The sequence below is a fragment of the Lingula anatina genome, chromosome 6 (genome assembly GCF_051362555.1).
Source record: "Lingula anatina isolate TDL-2025a chromosome 6, LinAna3.0, whole genome shotgun sequence".
In the NCBI taxonomy this organism is placed as follows: Eukaryota; Metazoa; Brachiopoda; class Lingulata; order Lingulida; family Lingulidae; genus Lingula; species Lingula anatina.
In genome coordinates, this window is record NC_141772.1 from 8,259,808 (window position 1) to 8,279,357 (window position 19,550).

General features: G+C 34.2%; 1 protein-coding gene across 2 annotated transcripts in view; it reads left to right on the forward strand.

The window, feature by feature from the left end:
• The window catches only part of LOC106178714 (cortactin-binding protein 2), a 34,124-nt gene extending 14,971 nt beyond the window's left edge, over positions 1-19,153 (forward strand). The window contains exons 6-21 of one of the 2 annotated variants that reach the window (XM_013562008.2): positions 4,669-4,777; positions 8,910-9,191; positions 9,380-9,482; positions 9,723-9,873; positions 10,498-10,707; positions 11,158-11,275; positions 11,546-11,836; positions 12,152-12,247; positions 12,473-12,552; positions 12,805-12,891; positions 13,238-13,493; positions 13,917-13,986; positions 14,336-14,632; positions 15,319-15,491; positions 15,868-16,057; positions 16,293-19,153. In XM_013562008.2, coding sequence (XP_013417462.2) covers positions 4,669-4,777; positions 8,910-9,191; positions 9,380-9,482; positions 9,723-9,873; positions 10,498-10,707; positions 11,158-11,275; positions 11,546-11,836; positions 12,152-12,247; positions 12,473-12,552; positions 12,805-12,891; positions 13,238-13,493; positions 13,917-13,986; positions 14,336-14,632; positions 15,319-15,491; positions 15,868-16,057; positions 16,293-16,821 — 3,042 coding nt within the window. In that variant the 3' untranslated portion in view covers positions 16,822-19,153. The remainder of the gene's footprint in view (positions 1-4,668; positions 4,778-8,909; positions 9,192-9,379; positions 9,483-9,722; positions 9,874-10,497; positions 10,708-11,157; positions 11,276-11,545; positions 11,837-12,151; positions 12,248-12,472; positions 12,553-12,804; positions 12,892-13,237; positions 13,494-13,916; positions 13,987-14,335; positions 14,633-15,318; positions 15,492-15,867; positions 16,058-16,292) is intronic. The other variant, XM_013562009.2, reaches the window with a different exon arrangement.
• The last annotated feature ends 397 nt before the right edge of the window (positions 19,154-19,550 follow it).

Here is a 19,550-nt window from a genome sequence, read left to right on the forward strand (position 1 = left end):
GAATTTAGCATAGTACATTGGAATTAGCTTGAACTCCAGTAGACCATTTTTGTGGTCTTAGAGTACAGAACAATTTTTAGTCTTACAGTCTCAAAGTTCTTTTGTGAAATCTGTCCCAAATTATTTCAATGAAATACTGCATTAGACAAATTTAAGTGTCTTTAAGAAGTCCTTTTCTTTTCAAATATTTTTAACTGCTGAGACATTTGGCTTGTGTTTTATTGTAAAAGATGTATCTGATTATATTTTACATCACAAATTTAATTGTTATTAAGAGATGCGGGAACATGATAATCATGTACCTTGAAATAGCACAAATAAGAGAGGCAGTTTTGTTCAGTTTCTGTTTTGAGAATGAGATTTGTTGAATGAATTGTAATATATGTGATAAACAAACTTACTAACAATATAAACGAGGCTTGAGTATGGTCATGCAAGCTTATTTTCTGTTTTCACTGGAGAAAAATTTGCCACTGGCTTAATGATTGAAGGGTGGACTTGAAAATATCTCGGATTTTGAACCCACTGATAATGACCGTTGCATTTTCAGTAACTTCATATGCTAGTGTGAAACAACCTAATTTGCTTGAAATTAATAAGGAAATGTAATATTTATACCCTTTTTGATATGAAAATTATTTCAGTATGTTGTGTAATATTGATATCAGTGTTCTTCCAGTTGGATGTCATTATGACCTTCCTAACAGTTTTCAAACTAACTAATTTGGATTTTCTTACATAATAATCAAGGTGGATATATCTTATTACAAGTTATCAGTTTACAGCTGTTTTTTTTTTTTTTTTTTTTTTTCTACACTCGGATGGCTCATTCACAGTGTGTATAGATGGATACTGTAACCCTTCACCTTTATATGTGTAAAAAAATTAATCATTTTAAATTTTATAGGAAATGCATATCGTTATAATTATAGATAAGTAAACAAGACAATCATCAGTTTATGTTCAGGAAAAAAATATTTTTATTAGTTTGTGCATGAGAGGTTTATGCATTACAGAATTTTAGTAGATAAATTAGAAAAATGAGAAGAATCCCATTTTTTAATTCATTTGTTATGAAAAGTCTGCAATCAGTTCATGCCTATATTTAGGTAAGATCTCACTAGATAATAAAATTTGTTCTTCTTGTAATGCATTTTTAGTAGGCGGTGCGAGATTCAAATAAAGAACAGACTGATAAGTGTAAAACTTTGTCAACTGTTAAAGTCAGCAATCTGCACTTAGATGCTTTGAGATTTTTGTACGATCATATTCTGTCGTCATTTCTACTTGTAAAATATGCTCTGTTGCTATAGTTATCATGTATCTGTATGATTGTATAATTGTCCTCCAAATGTGAATTAAAAGAAATGAACTTGAGATCAAAATTTGAAAGTAATTGTTTCTTTTATTTATAAAAAATGAAAACATGCTGCAAAAATAAGTTTTGCTTTTTGTTTCTACTTAATTGCATGGTTTGCAGATTGCTGCTTTTTTATTTGAATATTTTTTGCTATGTTTGGTTCACAGTTTGTAGTGCCATCCATTAAGCCTTTTATAGTAACTTCATAGAGTGTATAATTGTTTTGTGAATGTTGTTGTTTTATCATTGTTATTTGAGTTGATCTAACTTTAAGTGTTAAAATTCAGGTAATCTCTTTCCACGTGTCTCATTTCTCTTTTGCATGCACCAGATTGTAAACTTTTATTTATTTATTTTTAAAGATGCTCACTTGTATAACACTTTATAACATTTACCTTGATTTTGGCCTTACAAAATATCCCATATGTTGCCATCTTACACGCATGCACGTTGGTGAAAATTTTTAATTAAAAAAAGCTCTTGTTTTTAACTAGCAGCTTGTATCAACTGCTACAAAGCCTTTTGTTAGCATGAAAAAAAAAATAGCAATACATTTATTATAAGTAAAGATGGTAACAAGTTCAGTATTGTAGGATGTTGGCTATCTGGGTCTTTTAAATCTTCTTAAAAATATAATATTTACATATTGATATGTTAACTGCATTATAAAATTTATTATTACATGTATGCCAGTAACTTTGCTATTGAGTTGGTAATATTGAAAGTTTTCTTCATATCTAGTTTGTATGTCGTTTATTTTAATATTTCTGTCATTTATTTTTGCCTTAAATGTATTAGCTAACAGTCTTTAGATAGAGAATGGATCATTCCACAAAAATTGACTCCATGAGTCACGTCACTGAGGAACACATTTTGTGAAATATTTGCATAACTCTTATATCACTTTTTAATTACTGTTTCTTATAATGTCTTTGATGGTGATATAGTATAAAACAGCAAAAATATTGTGACAAGTTAGAATTATGCAGGTATTATACAATTGATGTGACTCGGAGTCACTATTTTGTGAAATAACCCAAATACCTTGATGATATGGGGAAATCCTGATTTATGGGATGAGGGGAATACTGTAGATCATATTTAATTGAAATTAAAAGGATGTTCAGTTTAAATCTGGTTGATAAATAACACTTAACTAGTTACTAATATTTACTAATATCTTACACTAATAATAGAATAATAAACCTGTCCTATTAAAATTTATAATGGATATATTAAAAGAGAACTAGATGGTGGGGGAAGGAGGGATAAGCAGAAAGCCATGTTGATTTTTCTTCCAGTCTTAAGGCTTGATTTAATGTCACATTTTTTAATGTCAATTTTGATTTGGTTTGTACATATTGACCTTATACTTGACCATTTTTGTCAAAAATAATGTTAAGCTTCTCAAATATGTTAATATTCTCATTAGTGGTAAAAAGCAACTTTGATGCCAGTTGTAAGTGATGAACATGCACTTAAAAGATGAGAAGACTGAAAACAGCTGCAATGCTTTACCCGCCATAAAGCAAACAGGGGAGGGGGGGCAGGCTTAAAGCTACACAGTTCCCAAATTTAGAGGGCTCCGAAAAGATAGTTACTTACTAGCATCCTGTTTCTGTATAAACTGTATTGCAGTGATTTTAACTTTTATTATAACTTTTAATTCACTTCTTGAAATTGGTCTCTTGTGTTATTCGGTGCAGGGTATTTAGCACTATAATATACATCGTCATTTAACACTAACAGGTGCAACAACACATCTCTAACAGGTGCACATTCTTGTGCGGATGCTGTTGTGTAGAACTGATTACGTTACCTGTATTTGTTTGTCAGAGGAGTTGGAGATTTGGGGAATTGGAGGCTGAAAAAAAATTTATTCACATAGTTCTAGCACTTGGTGGCCATGGTGAAGGCTAAAAATGTTTAAAGAATAATTGTAGGAAATAGTCACTTGATTGCAATTTCATATGTAAATCTGTTGACTAGTTGGCTGTGAAATTACTAGAATATGGAATATTTTATTCAAAATATTTTATGTGGCTTACAAGCATTTCTGTGAAAAAAAAAAGAGAGAGAGAGAGAGAGAACTGGACTCCAGAGTTAAGAATTTAGATCCCCTGTCTTCATAAACTTTTGTTTGACTTAAACGCTGTATCAATGTTCAATCCAGGTGTTTTTTGTTCCAAATTCCCCATTGGATTTAAAGAGTTGGTGTCACAAGATTCAAAATTACTATTGTTGGAATTTTGCTCCAAGGCTGGGAAACCATTTTAAAAGGGGGATTGTAACAGGTGTGAAGGTCACATCCAGTCTCAATCTAAAATATTCCAATGAATTGTTTGATGTCTTCCTAAGAAATGACCCTGGTTTTTGCGATTAACCAATTAATGGGTTAATTCTAAAAAGTCTGCCTCTGCAGTATCTGAAAGAACAGGGTTTACAGTTCACCAAAGAAAAATGTTTACATCTGCTTATCACGTCTGCTTTGTAAACCTTGCTTTGGATAAAAAGTCTTCTCTTTTACTATTAACCTTGAACTTTTTATGGAAGCTTCTCAGTTTATCAAAACAAACCATAAAATAAAACTTTTCACTGTTGCTTTGTTAACTACTATACAGATGTTCCATTTAATGTATGAAAACAATGTTTTTGATTTGGCTTCATGTATACAGACTTCAGTTTTTATGGGTTTGTTTGAAATATTGAGAATCTGAAAAGTCCTTCATTCTATTGAAATTACTTGTATTTTAAGCGTGTTCTTATGGATTACCTTTTTAGTTGACAGATGGCTGCTTTCTGTGATATTTCTCTTTATCATTTTTTGGGGAATTTTTGTTTGCATCTAATCTCAACTAGCCTTCCTGTAATTTCTGCTGTATTTGAATTGTTTTTGTTTAAATGTTTCAGTATCTGTCAGTGCTTGTGGCCAATGTGACATCATTCCAAACTCCTATTGTTAGTCTCAAAAAGTGTTGAAAGAAAAAAGGGAAAAACATTGAAATCATTGGTACCGTTAAAGAATGCAGGAAATATTGTAAATATTGTGTGCAGCTGAAGTTCTTAACTATCTTGGCTTGTAGAATATTCATTTTTGACCAAAAAAAAAATTACTTTGAAGAAAGTGGATTTTTGTGTTCTGTAGATATGTCACCAAAGTGGCCGAAAATTAACAAACAAATTCAGCAAAGTGCATCAGTTTTTAATAAGCTAAAATTATCTGTACTTTAAGTTTCTTCTCGCGGGATGTCACTTGGCTCTTAAATTTGTTCCCAAGTTTGATGCTTGCAGTGTGCAATTTTTTCCAGCAGCTCCCTAGCGACCCAAATCGCCCGATGTCCTCTTCCGACAACAACCTGGATTTTCTAGGTCAGGAAATGGCTGACCTTCAAGAGTTGCTTGTTTCCATGGCAACAGGTAAAGGGATAGAAATACAATTTACACACACGTAGAGAAAAAGTGCATTTGTATACTCTCATAAATAGTTTGTAGTTCTTAATTAATGTTTAGTGTTCTGTTGAGTGACTTAGCGGCTAAAAAGTCATGGCAAGCAGTATTTCAAAGCAATGGTATTAATATGGAATGCAGAATTGGCGTTGTGCTTACAAAAATTAATCTGGTCTGTAATGCAAAAATTTAATTTGGCTATTATTAACAGCAATTTGAAATGTCTAGATTGAACAGGTGAAAAAACAGTTGCACCAGTACAAATGAGAAATTGAATTTAATCGCCATTCAAAAATATCTGTTGACAAATGAAATTTTGAAAGAGGCCCTCACCTTGAAATAGTATCATTTAGTCAAGATATACGTTTTAAACATTGGATGCATCCTCTCCCCATATGTGAGTATCAATATTCTGCGATAGTGCTCTGCACTTTGAAAATTGGCTCATTCCATTTTAATCAAAGAAATACTTTTAAGGACTTTCAAATATCAGACTGCACCATATGTTTTAGATAAAGCCCAGCTAACTGTCATTAACATAATTAAACAAAATAAAAGCACATGAAATAGCCATCCCAGTCGGATAACATTATTGGATGCACTAGTAGAGTCACAAGAGATTTTGTATGTTGAGAAGAAACTGGTATCGAGAATCTATTTCTATCCCTTTTACCTTTCATTGTATGCAATTGGCATCATAAGAGGAAAAGAATGCTGCTTTTACTTATTACTTAGATATTTGCTGTGCATGGTTTGCATTGCTAGTGCAGTTTATAGGCAGCAGTGAAAACGCCCCGAGTGTCAGATCTGTAAAAGTGACTTTTCTCTGTACAAAATGTGAAGAAAGTCACTTCCAGCCTCCCGGAACTCTGGGTATGAGAAGATAAGCAAGAATAGATCTGGCAATTGTGTGAGATTTTGAATTGTGCCTTTAGCTAAGCAACCAGGAAAAGATTTGACATCAAATGATATCTCATGGTACTGTAAAGGAAAGTTGATTGCATTGCATCATGGGCATCCATGGGAGATTTTTCAAGAGGTGAACAGCGTAATGATAAAGCTTTCAAAGTTGGCTGGATTGACTTATGATGAGGTTTTTGCTCAGAAGACTGCAATCAGCTCTGCCTTCCATTTGATATCATTTGACTTTTGTAAAGCTCCTCTCTGTAACATTTAGACACACAGTCAGACCCAAACTGGTTAAGATATGAATTGTGTCACCAGTCAACCTAAATGACATACGAGGGATCCAAGTGAATTAATGTTGAGAATGCACCCAGATGTAAAAAAGGGGGGGGGGGGGAGGTGAAACACAGAAACTTCTAACCAGTCTGGGCCGAAAATCTGTCTGAACATACCTACAGTGAAGGGAGTGTTGGCGCATTTTGCCTCGCTGCATGTCATTTGATTGGATGGATTGTTGATTTGATACAAAGTAACTGCATGACAATTTATAGTCGCTTTTGATCTTTTCAGCAGCATGAGTTTAGACAAAAACAAAATAAATTAATAAATAAATAAAATATAATGCAGAAATTTTGCAGTGGTGAAGTTTTTTTGAAGTGATTTCATTATTGTATTTGCAGTGTGCAAAGAATAATTTCATTGTGCAAGGTGATGGAAAATAAAGTAAAGGGGGAGATTCTTGAACAAGAGTATTTTTATATCGTGAGTCTTGCTAGCATCAGAATTTTCACCAAATGCTTTTTTTTATTGCAAATTTGTGAAAAGATAATTATTTGGTGAAATAAAATATGTGTTTAGCTGACCTTAGCATTTTAGATGGGGGTGGGTTAAAGTATTTTTTTCTTTCTTTGAGGGGGAAGGGTAAACTCTCACTCACCCCAACAATGTAAGTTTTTGTAGGAAAATTTTAATTAAAACATCTCCTGTGTCAAAGTTTCAAAGTGGAACTCTTCCCTCCCTACCCCTCATAAATCCTGGATTGCCTCTGGATTTTTTTACATTGATTGATTTTATATTAAGTAACCTGAGTGTTGATATCTTTTTTTATTTATATATAAAATGGAAGGATATGCATTACTTAACATGTTTTATGCAAATTATGTTGAAAGTTTTCATGCGCATAGGGCATTTGTGCTTTTATAATATTAACTACTTTAACTTGTTATTCCCACATGTTACTGCATTTGACTGTTACAAAAGAGCCAAACTAAAGAGTATTTATTGTTTCTTTTGCACATCTCATCTCAGGTTTAGAATGAATGGTAAAATAGGTGGAATTTGCACAGTATTTAGGGCCATCCCATGGGTTTTATCTATCTGTTTTTATGTTATTTTCAAAGGGGGGTTGGGTGTGAACCTTACAAGTTACGTATGCATTCACTTTTGCAGATCCTCTTGATATATTTTACTCACAAATTTATAAGAAGATACTTAAAATAAGTTACAGAGCCAAGTTTTTACTAAATGGTAAAAAGTTCATTTTATGACGTGGATGAAGAAGATTATAGAGTAATATTCTACCCTTGGGATGGCTTCAAATTCACATTTTATGAATGTTTAAATGTTGCATAAGTTACGCTATATGTATGTGATACTTGTTACTCTATATTGATGGCCTTTGTTTTCATCATTCATCCCTACCCTTATCCCATTTTTCTCCCTGTTCCATCATTTAGCCCACGTCACATTTTTGGTAGGCATGAGTTACAGTTCATCTGCTTGTATATCTGGCAGGAGCTGCCACAGTATCTGGTTAATCAAGTTTTTTTTTTTTTATTAATTAATTAATTAATTAATTTTTTCTGTAGACTAGTTTACCAGTAAAGCTCCAGGGTTGCTGACATGAGCTTTTTTTGAGAATAAAATGTCCATTGATTTGTTGTTTTTGAGAATGATTTGTACAGAAGAATTGTTCTTAATGAATGGATTTCCTATCCTCAAAACCCAAGCGGGGGGAGTCCCAAACCAGAAGTATGTTTTGTGGTAGACATTGTCTTATCTGTTTTTCTATGTAAAAGGAAACGAACACTCAAAATAATACACGCATGGAGTAACATCATATCTCAGTTTTTTCATCCCAAATGTGTCCGTAAAATATGACCCAGGCGCTGGTCTGTTGAATGCCCCGATTTTTATGTGCATTTATTGAGCCTTAGACTTTTGTGAGTGTACGGTATATAAAATAGAATGTGCCAGGATTGGTCTACCTACTTGATTTACTTTTGGTTGGGAGGTCATCTTCTTTGGAGAAAAAGAATGCATGACATAGTCAGAACATGCAACCCTGGCGTTTTCCCCATCTTTTTATTTTATTTATTTATTTATTTATTTATTTATTTATTTATTGAAAATTGTTCATTAGTGATTGATGAACAGTTTTGCCATTAGTAAACTTGGTAGAAAAGTAAAGAATGGAACAAGTTGTTTTGTTTGCTGTAAACTGTTGAATGAAGTACTTTTTGTTGTATTATTCTGTTTTACGTTTTACCTTATCAGATTGACCATGTAGCATATTTGTGTATTGAAGAATTTCCCTTATTTAGAGAGTTATAGCAACAGCAACCCTTAATTTATCACTAGAGTGATCCCACTTTCCCTTCTTGTTTCATTATAGTTGTTGTCTAGATCCTAGCAAAGAATTTGAAATAGTTCAAAACACATAGGAAGTATTGTGAAGTTTTGATATAATTGTTATTTTTAATTGTTTACATTTTTGAAATGACTTCCCTATCTGAACTGTTTTGAGTTAAGTTAATGAAGGTAGGATTTGACAGGTTCATTAAGATTTAACTGTGAAATGTTCTGTCAAAGCTACCTTTTCAGTACTGTAACAGTAACACAAAATTTCAATATTTAAGATGACTATCTGAATACAAGATTATGGAACTTTTTGATGGTGATAATTTACACATTTGATGTAAAAAAGGCTGTCAAAACTTGAAAATTTTAAATTGACTTAAAGATATCAGTTTAAGACTACTTATGACTAGGGTGATGGTATTTAGTTTAAAATTAAATTTGAACTGCCAAGTTTTCATACTGTTGGTTAAGATATAACAGGTGGATTTAAAAAAAACCTACATCGAAACTTTCAACTTTTCAAAAACTAACCACTTTTTTTTTTTCAAACTTTCAGGTGAGAGTGGTCCATCTAGTTTAGAAGATCAGAGTTTAGCATCACCATCATTATCATCGACAACATCATCAACAAATTCATCAAATGCAATGTCATCAACATCATCATTTACCTCATCGGTTCTAGCATCACAAGATGGACCATCTGCCCAAGTTCTTCAACTCTCTTATCAAGGAAATTCTAGTGAACTTCAGAAAGTTTTAACGGAAAATGGTCTGGACCTTACTGCTGAGGTAGATGGAAAAAATGCTCTCCATTTAGCTGTTGAGTGTGGGCATTTTGGTAAGTTTGATTCATATTTAAGTTAATTTAAGAAATTTCTAGTAAATAGTGAGATTTTTTTAACATTACATTTTTTGGCATTGCAGGGAATGTTTTACTTTGTATTTTGTTTGTGCACAAAATTTTTCCTTGTATCATGTAAAATTTTGTCTAAGTTTGTTGGAATGAAACTTTTCTTTTTATTCTAGAATGTTTGAAACTGCTTCTTGAACATGGCGCTAATCCTAATACAAGTGGCAAAACTGATGGATTGACACCATTGCATGCTGCTGCAAAACTTGGGCAGTATGGGTAGGTAATAGCAATGACCTAGATAGGGAGGTCAAGGTTGAAATTACCTTGAGAGAGAGGTCATTATAGGTATTTTCAGTGCTAAATTATCAAAAAAGAAATATGATTTGGTATTTCAGTTTTTGAATGGCTGATATAATTCCAAACATAATATTTACACATTCAAACATTAAATGTACTATATGTACATGAATCAGTGTTAATTTTTGGGATTCATTTTTTTTTTTTTTTCACTTCCAGCTGCCTGAAGCTCCTGCTTGACCATCATGCTAAGATTAACTGCCTTGACCACCAGGGCTGGACCCCACTGGTGTGGTCAGCTTATAGTGGACACACAGATATATGTAAACTGTTACTAGACTCAGGGGCTAGGCTGGACATTAAAACTAGTGTAAGTCTGGGTGGTCTTAAAGGGATAACAACTCTTTGTATGTGATCCATATTTCACAATAAATACGTTATAAACAACTCAGAAATGTAAATTCTATTTTACCACCAAAAGAAAAAAAAAAGCAGGGACTAACTTTGAATGTCGGAACAGATTCATTAACTATTGGTATGGGAAAAGTCTCTTTTTACCCCAGGCAAACCCATTTTTTGTCCAGATGAACAGTTGTTATCCCTTTAATGTAATGATCTGAATCAAAGTGAAAAGAAAGTGCTGTGTTGCAGTCATTATTTTAGTTATCGTACATTGTTGTAAATAAATATGATATTGTCAGTCCAGAAGTTGCGTGTACAAAATGCTGTGGACACTATATGTACACATTTTTATATTGGTGATTTTCAAATCTACATAAATTCTATATATTTCAAGCACAAGCACACTAGATATTTTTTCTTACTTGACTGTGGGATGACTATGATTTTCAATTATGGAAGAAGGAGGAGTTGGGTGGGGGGGGGGGGGGGTAGATAGGAGTTGGACTAATACAAGAAGTCACACTCTGTGAACACCCAAAAGATTATATTTCCATGATGTGACTATATATTAATAATTCTCTATATATCACAGGAGGGCTGGACATGTGCACACGCAGCCACTCAGGCTGGACACACAGAATGTATAGAGCTGCTGCTGACATACAAACAGGGAAGCCAGTTCCGCTCATCGCCAAAACCAACCAGCCAATCAGCACCCTTGGCTGAGCTTTACGACATCGTCAACGTTGCGGATGTAGAGGGCAGGACTATAGCACATATGGCAGCTATGAAAGAAACAAAGGTATAATCATAAAATTAAAAGACCTACCATTTTTCTAGGACTGCTTGGCCCATGATGACCTCTTGCTTTGTTATAAAAGTTCTCTCTGGTTTTTAATCAGTTTAATGGTCATAAAATTCTAAGACCTGCCATCTTTTCATGACTGTTTGACCTTGATGACCTCTCATTGTGCTATCAGAAATCTTTGTGTTTTGTAATCAGATTAATGTTCATAAAATTCAAAGACCTGACATCTCTCTAGAACTCTTTGACCTTGATGACCTCTCACTTTGTTATCACAGTTCTCTCTGCTTTTTGATCAGTTTAATGGTCATAAAATTAAAAGACCTGCTCTCAATCTCTCTAGGACTGCATGACCTTGATGACCTCTCACTTTGTTATTATACAAGTTCTCTCTGGATTTTAATCAGTTTAATGATCTTAAAACTCTAAGACCTGCCATCTTTCCAGGACTGCTTGACCTTGATGACCACTCACTGTGACTTAGATCTGGACTGCCGGGACAAGAATGGGAGAACAGTGTATGATGTGGCCTCCAAGGCCTGCAAAGAGTTACTGGAGAGCCTGGGTAAGAAAAGCCTGGCCAAGGGCACTATATGTCATATAAAGAAATTTTAAGTTAAAAGGCCCTTTTCACTTTTTGTTCCTCTTTTTTTTTTTTTTTTTTGTCTTCTATTTCTTCTTCTTGGTCTGTTTTATGAACAACAAATTTTGCACTTAAACAAATAACAAGTCAGAGATTCACAGGACTTCCTTGCCATGTGATATATATTAATAGTATTAAGAAGTACAAATAAGGTCAGTTTTGATGAAATTCTTCTTTACTATATTTCACCAGGACCAAAGAATGACAAAATGTGCACAGTTTGTATAGACATTGAGAGAAACCCCAACCACATCCACAACGAGCCACTTCATTACACAGTAGGCGTTATCAAAGTTATGGCAGACACATCGTGGCCAACCCTGGAGGAGAAGCTGGGCGATGTCCTATCCCATCACTTTAAGACTCTAGCAACAGGGTTAAAAACAAAGAAGACAACTCGTCTTGAGCATGATTCCCCATCCCCAGATAGTGGACCTTACACCCTGGCTTTGTCCATGGATAGTGTGAAGTCATATTCCATTGGTGAGGTTTAAAAAATATTTTGTTGTTTTTATTTCTGAATCAGTTAAATTGACCTTTAACGAAAGAGTTAACAAAAGGTTGATCTGTTTTAGATTGTTGATTCTTGAAGTAAAAAGAAAAAAAGAGGACATGTTGAATTGATCATTTCAGTTGATTAAAAGTGTTTAACTTTACAATTGTAAAACCAAATACAAAAGTAGTAAACACGCTCAAAGTGGAGCATGTCCATTTTGCATTGAAATTATCTGCTGTTTTCCCTTTTGCCCTAATCTGTGTATTGGGTTTTTAAGTAGGCATGTCTGTTTTTTATTCCAGGTCAGCACAGTTGGTCTCCTGGCACCCCTTCCACAAAATCCCCTTTTGAAATCCTTTGTAATAATGAGACTAAGAAGATATCTATAGAACTGTTTGGTGAGTTTTTTAATTGGAAAAAACATAAAAAAGGATGTGTGAATAATAGTAAAACCTTCAAGTTTACAGATTTGAATATTTGTACATGAAAACCATCTGCTATGCAAAATGTGGTTGTTTTTACACCCTTGTCATCGAAAGGAAAAGAAATAAGCTTAAGATTGAATAGAAAATACTTCATATTAATTATATTGATTATTTTATAGTTATTTTTTAATTTGTCAGGCTGTGAAGATGGCTGTCAGGATGCGTTATCTTATGAAACCCTCATCCCAGCAACAACACTACAGAATTATCTCAGACTGGTGAGTTATACATTGGAAGCTAGCTGTTATATCCATTCTTCAAAAATTTAAGATATTTATAATTGTTTATATTTATAATTGTTTCTACTATAAAACTTAACTACTATATAATGGCATAATTTAGATAAACATCTCATGTAGCTTCCCCTAATAGGCAAACACCTTAAAAGTGCCCTGACTTCATTAGTTTCATTTATATAAATGGTGCTGTATGTTTTAATATTAATTCTGCACATGAATCATCTCTTTCAGATTGAACAGTACAAGAATGTTGTTTTCTATGGTCCCGTAGGATCAAGTAAAACCTACCTGGCTCGTACTCTGGCATACTGCATACAGGTATATACATTGTTTTTGAATAGCATGTTTACAATGTTCAACACTTTATATGATACAATCCATTTATATTAATGGTTAACTGCTATTATAATTGATTTGCATGCCAGCCATTGGAGACGTTTGTTTATCATGGCAACAGATTTGCACAGTATGTGGAATATGAAAATAAAGTCCTCTCTTACAAAGTGAAAATACTATATTTTGGAAATTGGAGCATCATGTTGGCATACATACTGAAAATGCGTAGATATATGTACATAAAATGAGTGATAAGTTCACATTAGAATAACCGAGTCATCAGAAATCAAGAAAAAATAATTTCATTGATAAAACATCCATTTTACAGGTCCGAGAGCGTAACTGTGGTCACTCAACAGAAATCTCCTTCTTGGCCTTCACTCCAGCCATGAAGAAGGCTGACCTTTACCACTTCCTGATGACCACTGGTGGACTGCTGCCTGCAGAGACTGCCCCTCCGTCAAAGAAATCTCCAATCCTTATTTTAGATGATCTCAGCAAGATCAATATTTCCGACATATTTGGTGATTTGTTGCCTGCTTTAGAACAAAGAGGGCCTAAGAATTCTGTTGGTCTGAAATTAGGTAGGTAAAATTTATTTTTATATATTATTTTATGAAGGTTGTATAATGTTTGATACCTTAAGTTGAAATCAAATGAAAAAGCAGGTCATGAATTTCATGTTGATGACCTCGTTTCAAATGTGATAAAACTACTTCTAGGAGTTAATACAGTAAGTGCTGCATAATTTAACTTGAACTTCCATTCATTTCAAAATTTTGTAGATTCTTTTTAATTTTTCTTTGGTATTATTTGAAAGTTATGAATATAACCCAGCTGCAGGGAATCTCAACTTGAGCAAATATTCCGTTCCCAAAGTGTTCAAGTGTGTACTTAAGGTTTTGTCTACATAAATGATGATAAAAATTGTCCTATTATGGTTACACCAACTCTACAATTTAAGTGTAATTGTGTCAGATTCCTTAAAAACATATTTTATGTTTCAGACAATAAACCACTAGGTTCTTTCTACCTGACTGAGAACTGTTATATAATAGGAACCATGGACAGAACCAGGTAGGAAAAATTGTGATATGAAAATAAGTGAAATTTCAACTGTTTATTGAGGATGTAAAGAAAAGACTTATACCTAATGAATTCTTGCTAATTTTAATTGCAATCAGTGGATATCTATATTTAAATAATATTTACCCCTTAGTTCCTAGTTTTGACTTCTGCCATTAACAGTGCTATGTTAGATAAAGAGCAATTGGATAATTATTTAATCCTTTGTTTTTTTAGGGGGTGACATTTAATTTATTTTGTGCTCTATGCTTTTAAAACTGTCTCTTAAAATATTCTGTGGTATTTTTAAAGAAAAAAAAAATCAAAATTTAATACCAAAGGTTGAATTCTGTCCAAATAGGTGCGCCAGTCTGGATCTAACAGTGCAACAGCGCTTCCGCTGGGTCAACTGCCGCATTGACACCGAACCAGTGAGGGGGCTCCTATCCCGACAGCTGTACCGCCGCCTCATCAGCAAATATGGCGGCCGTTTACCCCCGTCGGATGATCCAGTCTATCGCGCCGTGGAATGGGTGATATGTGTGTGGCAGAGATTGAACGATGGCCTGGGAAAACTGGGGCTACCAGAGCTAGTGTTTGGGCCTAGTCATTTCTTGGTGTGCCCTATAGAGGTGAATCAGCCCAAGAATATTCTCAGGTAAGCCTGGGGTCAAATACAGTAGACGTTTGGATAAGTGTGTCAGTTGTTTGAGATATTCTGGGCCTGGGAAAACTGGGGCTACCAGAGCTAGTGTTTGGGCCTAGTCATTTCTTGGTGTGCCCTATAGAGGTGAATCAGCCCAAGAATATTCTCAGGTAAGCCTGGGGTCAAATACAGTAGACGTTTGGATAAGTGTGTCAGTTGTTTGAGATATTCAAGGATTTGAGCTTGGTAATGTTTAAATATCCTCAGCTAATTGCAAAAAAAAAAAATGCAAAGATTTGAGCTTGTTAATGTCTATATGCCCTCAGCTAATTTCAAAAAGAAAAAAGAAGAAAAAAGTGACATGACTCACCTATAACAGTTTCTTTGTAAAAAGTACATATGACTTTTTAGATCTTTCTAAATATTATCTGCTGAAATCTTGGTTCTATAGAGAATAAAAGACAACAGGTTCACACATGATCAGTCTCATCTCATCTTTCTTCTATTGTAACAACAGCAGCATTAAGGGAACAGCATATATCCTTTGTGTCTAAGAATTGTAGATATATTACTATTATAAGTTTTATATTTATAAACTTTTTAGGCTGTTTCTGAATGCTGTTACAATTCAGCATTTTGTTTTTACTTTATTTTTGTATAGCTGCAATTGTACAAATATAAAACATTTTCTCATTCAGGTGGTTGAGTTTGCTGTGGAACCACACAATTGCACCTGCAGTGTCCGAGGCTGTGGTCAGGGGTTCAGGGGCCGCAGACGTCACTTCAGAAGGACAACAGAAAGTAGTGAACACTGCTCTGTATGTGTTAATGCAGCGCTCAGTGGTCACTGGATGTCCACTCAGTGGTCAAGGTGAGGCCCTTTTTGGGAAATTGGTGATTCAATAAAAGATCAAGTAAATGTCTGGTTATTTATAGCCGACTTAATCATGTATGATGATTATTTAGCACAAGCTGAAAATATTTGCCATACTGTTCAGGGCCAGATCCAGATATATTCTCTGACAGTCTTCCAAATTATCTTTGTTGATTCTTCCTCAATTTTGACCATCTTCCAACAAAAAAAATGAGATACCCGTCAATGTAAACTTGAAAAATTCTGACCGTTTTCCAGGAGACCCAGAAAACAGCTTCCATCCGCCCCTGCGGTTAGCTTTATAGATATGTTACCTACAGTTAAGATTTTGAAAGTATAGTTAAAAACAAAATTTTTTTTTTAATTTTCACAGAAAAAGAGCGCTACCTCTCCAGTTTCCATGGAAGCAATGAACTTGACATTCAGATGAGAGAGAGGGGTCGTCACCGTGGTCACAGAGAAATGTCGCCAGTGTTGACACCAGATTTGTCACCAGATGACGCCACTGCTTCACCACTCAAACAGTTTGAAGTGGCTAAAACTCATGAGGATCTGGCGTTGAGGTCAGTCTATGTACAGACATTGCCTTTTTAATTATTTGTAGAAAAGCAGGAAGGCAATCACCATGTTAAAAGTGTAAGTGAGAAGGAAATGACAGAATGAATTTTGGGATATGCTGCATTACTTTTGAACAAATAAAACACACTGTGTACCATGAAGAGTAGGGCCAAGTGAGAGGAAATGAGACATATTATTACCCTGTAAAATGAGAATAATTTTTTAAAATGTTAATTTCAGTTCCAAAAGGCCAATATCAAGTTTCCATGAAGGCAGATCATCCAGTTTCTCTTCCCCCTCCTCCACCTCCTCGGCATTCTCATCATCAGCACTGGGTAAAGCAGCACCACCTAGCAGTATCAATGTTCCCACAAGTAGATCAGAGACAGAACTCAATTACATGCAGAAGAAAATGCGCAGACACGAAATCAGCTCGGATGGAAAATCTGGGTCACCACGGTGTGGCATGGCCGTGCCTGTCAGGAAGTACGACTTAAACGTAGGGGGAGCTGGTGGAGGGAGATCAAGTCCAGTTCGATCTCGAAGCCCTCCAGATCCAATGATTCATATTGGAGCTGCACAGAGTCTATCTCTTCTTACAGACGATGCTAATTTGTCATCTTTTGATAATAAAAATGGCACACAATCGGTGACAGAGCCGAGAGCGCAGTCCATGACTCAGAGACTGCGAGAGGACTACTTTAGGGACATGATGACACCTGCTAGGACAGAAAAAAGCCCAAGTCCAGAAATCCAGAAAGTGCAATAGATGCGAGTCACTGTTTACTAGAGTTAATCTGAATTCCATATCATATTAAATGCCATGTAAAATAGCATGTAGCTATACACAATGTACAAGAATGTAATGAATATGTAGATTTGCATGTTAAGTGTATACATCTTAATGTGATGTCATTAGCAATGATTTTTACAGCGTAAGGGGTAGAGAGGAATTCTATTTGTGATTTCAAGGAATTTTTTTCATAACTGTAATTTTGTTCACCTTGGAAAGCCGATCAGCCTTAAGCAGTTGTTATACCTCATCCCAGTTTGTATTGAAAATATATTTCAGAAACTGGGGATCAACATATATTTATTTATTTATTTATTTATTTATTTATTTATTTATTTATTTATTTATTTATTTTAGAGAGGGAAGCTGGATATTCTCTCAATTGCCCTCAATCATCAGTAAATAAATGTCTGTATATATGCAGGATATAGCAACTCCAAAATATTTCATGACAATAATCCTCATGAGATAAAGTGCTAAAATATGGAAGAAATACAATTTTAATTATTGTGCTAACAATTAAGTATAGGTAAATTTTATCTTGTAAATATTAAAAGGGCACAAGAGCAATATGATACATATATGGTCAAGAAATGTGGGAGTTCATTGGTTTGAGTGGGGGCAGTTGGGGTTAGGAATTTACAACACAAACTTAGATTTATTATCATCATGGGAGAAGTAGTAGGAATGATGAACGTTTTAAAGCTGGAGGCTCAGAGGGTGGGTTGGTTGCTGTTAATACAGCATAGTAATATCAACTGCACATTTGACAATTATTTGTGTAGCTGCTGAAATGCCAATCTGGATGGTGTTGACATTGTGTGATTGAATTGAGGGAGGTTCACGTTATAATATGATGCCATTTTTACTTCATACAGGAACATGCATATCAAATGCAAAGAACAAGAAATCCAGAGGGAATGTGAATATGAGCTAGATGTATAAGAAGGCATGTGGCTTAAAAAAACAATGTCGCATACAGTTTTAATTCCCTGTTTTCAGGGGCTGTTCTTAAACCTGGTTAATAGATGGGTAAAAAAAAAGAACACTGTTTATCATACCAGCTGTTTTTAAAACCAAACTTGGACTTGATTTAATTTTATCTTATGGGCTGGTCTCTTAGTCTTTTCTATTCATTTTTCTTAAAAAGGGACATCACTAAAATGGTACCAAGAAAGAAAGTGGTGCCAAGTTGGTATTTGAAAAAGGATAAATGTCAGCATGATCACTGGAGGATTCAGCAATGGAAGGGGGGGGTGAGGGGGTACCACCTTTCTCTCTCCACGAAAAAGTACAAGTTAAATGAAATTTAACCAAATACTTTTTCATTCCCACCCGTACCATACAAATTACATAAAAATTGACCTTTTATAGTATTTTGTATTTGCTTTACTTCATCTGTCAAAAATAGCCTTGTTCTCCCCCCCCCCATATCATCAAACCCCTGGATCCAAGAGTGCATCATTCATTTTATAGTGTCATTACACAGTTTAGTAATAATGTAGATAATTGACCATATCATGAGGGCGAGTCTTTTTATCATCTCACTTTGTGCCATCATCAACAGTATTGTGTACATCTCGCTTGCGTTTTGCTGCCTTTTAGTTCAGTTTACTCTCTGTACTTTACACTTTACAAAAATTGTGCTGTACTGTGCTGCCAAATTATCAGAAAAACATTGATGTAGATCAAATGTTCCAAAATGTATGCAAAGAATATTACTAAGACAGTTATGAAGAACTGTCCTAAGTTTTGGTATGGGCCATTTTGTATTTTCTATGATACTAATCATATGATTATGATAAATATGGTAGTAAATTGTAATAGTAACTTTTCTTTATGTTTGCTCTGAGGCAATGCAAACATAAAACTCTAGGTTCAAAGTGAAAAGTTTGTTTGAGTTGTACTTTTCAGTAGTGACAATTTATTTTATGAGTAGAATGAGCATACATTGTGTAGGGCTAAATATCAATATTAAATTTCAATAAAGAGATGGTATTTTCTCCTCTCATAATAATGATTAACATGAGTTGATTTTTATTAAAAATGTGAAGAAAGTACCTTTGTGCACAGGCTTGAATAAATTTTTCACAATCCCTACCTTCAAATTGGAATGCCTTAACAAATATAGATCTGTTTGCTAATCCAGTTTTTATGTTAAGATGACCCATTATTTAATTGAATAGTATGCTTTTGATATGATAACTCCATACAAGTCTTTATAAAAGACTTACTACCATTATTGCCTTCATATTGTAAGGTTCTTGCATCATGGGATTAAAAAAATCAATAAATAATTTCTCCTTAATTTTTACCCCTGCTGATGTATATTGTTAATCATCATTCATTGCTACATTTATCAGTTAAAATAACGAATGCCAAATGAATTTTAATGTATCAGGTTTCAAAACGCCAATGCAAGATTTTATTAAATCTTTGTTTAACTCCTTTATTCTTTGACGCCAAGCACATGTTCATTTGTTCTGTTTAATTGTAATATACAGTGGGTATTAAAATGGACCATAGGTTTATACAAGCATTTATTCTGCACTTGTTTATATTAAAATATTGTATGGGGTATTGCCCTTAAGTATTATTTTTCTGTTAAAAATCCATACTTTATGTTACAGGCCCGTAGCCAATAATTTCAAAAGTTTTTTTTTTTCCTGAAAAAGTGGACCTTTTACCATGAAACCTAGATCGGC